The sequence below is a fragment of the Gavialis gangeticus genome, unplaced genomic scaffold (assembly GCF_001723915.1).
Source record: "Gavialis gangeticus isolate Ggan-Ray unplaced genomic scaffold, GavGan_comp1, whole genome shotgun sequence".
NCBI lineage: Eukaryota > Metazoa > Chordata > Crocodylia > Gavialidae > Gavialis > Gavialis gangeticus.
In genome coordinates this window covers 72,838,394-72,845,207 of record NW_017729022.1, presented here as the reverse complement: position 1 = coordinate 72,845,207, position 6,814 = coordinate 72,838,394, and the positions used below count along the sequence as shown (strand labels likewise).

The 6,814-nt window shown below is 42.6% G+C and overlaps 1 protein-coding gene across 5 annotated transcripts in view; it reads right to left on the bottom strand.

Moving 5' to 3' along the window:
* The window catches only part of SYCP3 (synaptonemal complex protein 3), a 14,558-nt gene extending 9,041 nt beyond the window's left edge, over nt 1-5,517 (bottom strand). For 2 of the 5 annotated variants that reach the window (XM_019515378.1, XM_019515375.1), the window contains exons 1-4: nt 5,458-5,517; nt 3,842-3,989; nt 1,605-1,683; nt 460-494 (exon numbers count right to left, since the gene is read on the bottom strand). In XM_019515378.1, the coding sequence (XP_019370923.1) occupies nt 460-494; nt 1,605-1,683; nt 3,842-3,968 (241 nt within the window). In that variant the 5' untranslated portion in view covers nt 3,969-3,989; nt 5,458-5,517. Of the gene's footprint in view, nt 1-459; nt 495-1,604; nt 1,684-3,841; nt 3,990-5,251; nt 5,398-5,457 lie in introns of those variants that run through there. The other 3 variants (XM_019515374.1, XM_019515377.1, XM_019515376.1) reach the window with 2 other exon arrangements.
* Nucleotides 5,518-6,814: the final 1,297 nt, after the last annotated feature.

Below are 6,814 nucleotides of genomic sequence, written 5' to 3'. Positions count from 1 at the left end.
CAAGATCCTTTTCCGCCTCTGTGCTGACAAGAGGGGAGTTCCCCAACCTGTAGGTATGGTGCTGGTTGTTCCTCCCCAGGTGCATCACTTTGCACTTGTCTGTGTTGAATCCCATCCTATTCTCATCCGCCCACCCTTGTAACCTGTCTAGGTCCGATTGTAGCCTGTTGCTTCCTTCTAGTGTGCCCACATCCCCCCACATCTTAGTGTCATCAGCAAATTTGAACAGGGTGCTTTTCACCCCCTCGTCCAAGTCACTGATGAAGATGTTGAACAGTGCGGGCCCACTCTCTGTTTTTTAGCAGAGAGTAGCATACAGCTATAAAGATGCTATAATATTTGTCACTTTTTTGCCTGTCACTCTTAAACTTTGTGCTACTTCCATTATTTTTTATAGAATCAGGAAATGAAGAAAAAGTTCCTGCTTAATTAAGAAGGATATGAACAAAATATACTTACCTCCAAACCGTTCCAACATATTCTGTACTTCACCCCTACAAAATATTTAGTGTTTTAGAAACTTTAAATATATTTTTGTATAAACTACCACAGAATATGAACAAATGCACAAGCTGAACTGACAGTTTTTTCCCCTCTACTTAAAAACAGTAACACTAAATGCTGCCACTGTTGTACAACACACAAGATTAAGTCCCTCTATGTTACCTCCTTGGCACTACCTAAAACACACAAAAATAGGAAAGCCAAAGAACAGGCTAAATGGAATGATTTTTTAATGACAGTATTTTGTTAACTCACATCCTAGGAGCAAGGAGGGAATATTTTTAAGGACCTGACTGTAAAAATGGTAAACTGATAAACAAGAATCTGTAAAACTATTTTATGTATGAGGATGGTGAGTAATAAGATAGAGGAAGAAAATAATCTATCATCAAGACTGGCAATGCTGGGGGACAGCCCTGGTCACAATAAAAGACAATGGGGCTTGTTTTGTGTAGTGCACTTAAAACAGAAAGATGATTAAACAGGTCTGTGTGGCAGTGGAGAGAGAGCAGAGGTTTAATAAGGCGCACCGCAGGTTCTGAGTCATTGTTAAGAAAGAGGTATTATCTCTCCTGAAGCCTGCCTTTCCCTTTCTGACAAAGAGAACTGGTCACAACTTCAATCTGTTAATTTTGACAGACTGACATCTTTCCCAAAACTACATTCTCAAGCATAACCTTCAGAAGGTTCTATTTACTTTATAAAGTTTACATATAAAAAAATGGAGCTTTTCAGGTAATAATGGAACACTTCAATTTGAAAGTGTTATAATTCTTAAGAAAAATAAGATTTGAGAAAGTAAATGATAAATGACATGGGGTGGAACTTGTAAAACACCATTGGGAGGAAACAAAACAATTTTGAGAAGCTGTTTTCCCCGCTACATTGTAGCTGTTAGTTATCACTCAAACAACTGGTGTTTCTCTATAAAACACATACGTATGTTTTTCTTTTTTGAACACACACTATCTGGTCTTCTATCGTTTGGACATTTTAACTGAATGGAATCTATGAGACCCAAAACTAGGCTTATCAAATTTCAGTAACTAGTACCTATGCAAAATTTTGTAACAAAAATTTAAGATTTTTAAGAAAATTACCCCACATCATCTTCAGTCACATTGTGAGGCATCACTGAAGGTCTTTTTTTCCCATGTTTATCAATTACTGGAGTCTCGCCTTTAAATATTTAAAAAACAAAAAACAGAGATCACATCAAATATTTTGCTGGAAAGTGGTTATATTTTTTTTCTGTAACTGTTTCTCCAAATAAATCACATGGAATCCACAATTTGTTTAGCATAAGACAGACTAAAACCGCCTCTACATCTTAGATTTTCCCCAAGTACCAGATTTGAATAGGCACACCATCGATTTCCTCTAGGCCCTTCTCAATCAGTTCTGTACTGAATGTTTGAGCCACGACAGCAAACCTTCTAGAAGAAAACTGACTGTATTCCCAAACTAGCAACAAAATAATCATTTCAAAGATGGAAATAATTTGACCTTAAAAAAATTAACCACTTAAAATAGAAATAAAAATTCTGGGTGAATTGTTGTATTATGAAATAGGGTCCTTAAGAAAGCAGAATTTTTGGTTAAGTAGCTATCCCTTCTTTAAGAAGATTTCATAGACATTAGGTCTGGAAGGGACCTTGGAAGATCATCGAGTCCAGCCCCCTGCCCGAGGGGCAGGAAGTCAGCTGGGGTCATAGGATCCCAGCAAGATAAGCATCCAAATTTCTCTTGAAGGCATTCAAAGTAGGTACTTGAACCACCTGCAGTGGCAGGCTATTCCAGAGCTTGGGGGCTCAGACAGTAAAGAAATTCTTCCTTATGTCCAGCCTGAAATGGTCTTGCAGTAGTTTATAACCATTCAACCTTGTCATCCCTTGTATTTCATACATTCAGGATTTCTACTACTGGGCCCAAAAATGTGAGGTCTGTCTCATGTTGGAATCTGAAATACATTTTGCCAAAATATTGTATTATAAGGGTTTTTACTTTTTTAAAGCAGTATGAATCAGTGTCATGTGATATCCTAAAAAACAAAAGCTCTGTACATATTCGCTACCCTTTTCAGAACTACTGTTGATGTAGAGCTACAAAGCAGACACTCTGCTTAATGTAAACACCAACCACTGGTGTCTCAGATTATAAATATCCATATATAAACATTGCATAGATATATATGCAAGGAAGACACTGTGGTTGGCTGAGAAGTAACAGCAGAGATGGCTTTTCTCTAATAGTATGGTCCATACTGTATCCAAAATAAATCTATGATCGTGCCTCATTAAAGTTTAGCCCACTCTGGAGAAATCTGTCAAATGCTTCACAGGAAGCAGTTAAAGTCACAGCAGGCAAACCAACATTCTCAATATGAGACAGTGGCTGTAAGATCTTCACTTGTATAAATCTTCTGTAAACGATTTAACTGGAACAACTGAAGAGGGGAAAACCAACAAAAGACAAACGGGGGCCCCTGAAATTCAGCATCCAAAACAAGAGGCGTTGCAGTAAATACTTTGAAAGGATGTCACCATTTGGTTAGTCAATTCTAAATGAAACCCTATTACTCTGTTTCCTAGGAAAAGATGGCACTGCTTAGCAGCTACGTGCTTTGGGCATGAAACAAAACCATCCTGCCTTGCTGGCTGATATGCTTCCTTTCTGTGCCTTTTTTCTTCCTTGTTAGGTTGTCTTTCTCTTCAGAGGCCTCTCCTTGCCTCTTTAATGCATTTTTCCCATTCTTCGCTCTTGGTTCATCCATGACCTTCCACACCCTTGACTCCTCCCTGCCACCAAGCCACAAATACCAACCCTCCTTATAGCTTAAGAAGACTTTTGCATTCCCAAAGCCATCAGTCAGCACTTGGTACACAGGTAACAGAGCTGCGCATCATTTTCTACTCTCTTCTGTCCACATACCTGATACAAAGGAGAGAGGAACACTATTCTTTCCAAGTACAGAAGAGAATGCAGTATAAAAAAACTTACTCTATTACAGATGACAACAGCAAGCCTAAGTTTTATAGCCATACGCTGGCTATACAGAGCTGTTCTATTGCTTTTAAGTAGTTCTCTCCAGGTGAAGGCCAGTCAGAATCATTGGCTTCAAGTAAATCTGCCTGTGGCTGCCTCACAAGGAAGGCTACATAATGCCATCACCCTGATGTACTGACTTCCCCATTTCTATCTGTTTATCAGAAATGTCAAAAAATAGAGCATTGTACCATTTGAGTATTTACAATATATACATTTGAGTAACTTAACAATATATACATTTAAATGCATAAGTCCCATTTAACATGATCATTTTAGTTGATTGATGTACCTTCCCTGTCTTCCTCTGATCCACTCAGATCTTTCTTTTCTTCCTGGAAGTCATAGGTATGTATAGCTTGATCTTCCTGAACTGGTTTACCAGATTTCCCAGGATGTTTTCTTCCTGAAGGTGCCATAATCAGAGTGTTTCTCTTCCCCTACCATAATAAATATAAAGTTGTAGCAATTAACTTTTTAAATGCTATTTTCAAAAGTCAAATTCTAGTGATGCTCATACTGACATGTTAACTACATCCTATGAAACTGTCTATCTATGAAATCTTTTAAGCACTTCAATGAATTATCTAGTAAGCCTGTTTTTTTAAAGAAAAGGTTAGACAAACATTTATTAAGGGTGGGCTGGGTATACTTTGAGCAAGTGGACGGACTATAGGATCTCTACATCTCCAGCCCTACCATACATCATTTTATTTATCTTTTAATATTCATTACATATTTCATGACATCAAGATTTGATTTCTGTCAAGGAACTGCATTGTTACTGAAAATGCGAAAACTTGGATAAGCTGGGAAGCACCTGGAGTTTATTCTGAACTGTATTCCTTCTGGAAATGAAAAGAAAAAAAAGTCAGGCTTATAGCCTTCCCAAACTTTGTATTCCTTTTCTGAATTGCCTTATTTTTTAGCTTTTATAATTTTGTAGTGTGGGGTTCTACTGTAGGTTGCAGAAACTTTTTTTTAAAAATTCCTTTTTAAATATACAGCATACACTTAGCATCTCCCTGTACTACCTTGCACATTAATTAAAATGGATTTACAAAATCATACAAAAAGTTATTTTAGGAAGGAATAAGGAATCAGAATCATAAAAAGTAGGGGATTGGAAGAGACCTCAGGAGGTCATCTGCCACCACCTCTTGATCAAGGTAGCACCATCCCTATCTAAATCATCCTAGACAATTGTTTGTCTAACCTGTTATGAAAAACAGGAGGAACAACTCGTGCACACAACTACCATGCATAATGCCCAACACACCAAGATCACCCTCTAACCTATCACAGGCAAAGCAGGAGAACTATGGTACTGTCAGTGTCTTGCCACTGAAAAAGTTACTAGTAATAAATAGTGTTACAAGTATGAATGCAATTAAACTTAAAACCTTTCAGTGCTTTATACTCAATAGAACAATAGACAAGTGCAAACATATGTGGCTGTACATGTTTTTCCCCACAACAACAGCAGAATTTGGCTATGGTAGTAGTTTAGCCTACAATAGTCATTTTCAAGCTCTCCTTTTCTGGTGTTTCCACGTTTAATTTGTGTTAAAAATTGCATTTGTTGGTTAAGGGAATAACTGCTTTAAAAAAAAAATCCCCAAAATAATGCAACCTATGTGACGTCATGCAGTATGAGAAGGATAAATAAAAACCTAGGCTCAAGGGAGTCATTCTTCCAAACCTGATTGCGCTGCGTAAGGTAGTCAGGCAGTGAACGGCTAGATGCAGGCACAGTTCAACACTCCGGCTTGCCACCAGCTATTCCCAAAGACCAAGCAGAGATACAATTGTAAATGCTGCTTTTTCCACTAAAAGAAACAATGTCAATGTCAGACAATGAGGATTAAAATGAACCCTTAAATAAAAGCAGCAGTATCAATAAATTACCTCTACATAAACCAAATGATATGCAGAGTATTTTAAACCTGTGGTACTTGACCTACGGTCTGCAGGTTGGATCCAGCCTGTGGTGTTGTGTCATCCCACCTGCAGGGCTCCCCCAGGTCCAGAAATTTGGCAGTGGGAAAGTGGCAGCAGCATCAGTTCCTGTGAGACAGCCGAGAGCTGCAGCAATTAATGCTGCCACCAACCGCTCCCTCACTGCCAAATTTCCATTCCTGGGGGATGACATAGCCCTGTGGGCTGGGTCATGCCAGTGCACAGGGAGGGCTGAGGGTAGTCCATGCAGCTGGACTGGCACTGGATCGCACCATAGCTGAATGCCAGGGCCCAGCTGGGCACGTGGGCCTATGGGTGGCAGTGGTGGGGGGTTGGGAGCGACCCCTGCAGCTCCCTGCCTGCTGCTGGAGCTGGGTTTGGCTCTGAGGGGGGATGGGGACAGACCCCCAAGGACATTTGACACCCTTGCTCCATCCAAGGGAGACTGGACAAGCTCTATCCAAGGATGGAAGATGCCTGCAAAGGGGGAAGGAGGTTGAACCTCAGGAGAGACCTGCAACCCAGGAGCCTGGGGTCTTCAAGCTGCGGGGTGGGAGTTGGGCAGAGGAAAAAGCATCTGGTTGAGGTTTTTTTTTCCTTCAAAACACCTAAAGACACCCCCCTCCCCGCCCCGGGGAGAGCCAGAGGCCTGTACTTCAGCTCCACACAGACCCCTGCTTCTCTCCTCCGCAGTGGTGGTGGTTGGGGGGGGGGAGGGGTCTCTAAGGTGAAAGCCCCTCGCTGTCCCCAGGCCCTCAGGGCACAACCGCAGCCCCAGGTCCCCCTGCAGCAGCACTGGGTCCCTCCCCGAGCAGTGAGGGGAGCAGGGCGGCTCTTCGCCCCGCGGCGCTGCCCGACGCCTCTGCCGAGGTAGGGAAGGAAGAAAGGCGGGAAAGCGGCGCCGGGGCTGGGCAGTGTCCGGCGGGCGGGGGGTGAGCCTCCCCTCCTCCGGGGCAGCGGCGGGGGTCAGGGACCCGCCTCTTTGCCGCAGAGAAAGACACCAGAGGATTCGGGGGTGGGGAAAAAACACGACAACAAAAAAAGGGAGAAAGATGTTGGGACGGGCTCTGGCTGGCTCCGCTTACGTGCACAGAAGCGGAAGAAGTCAGGTCCAAAACAGCCCCTGCGCCTGCCCCGGGGGAGAGCAGGGGCAGGCCGCCCCCGGTGGGGGCAGATGCTGGCAGGAGCAATGGTCCCTAGGGGCCGCAGGGCAGGTCTAGGTCGGAGATGAGGAAAAGCCCTCTCACGAGGAGGCGCTGGACCAGGCACTAGAGCGGGGGAGGGATCCTCAGCACGGCAGGTTTTG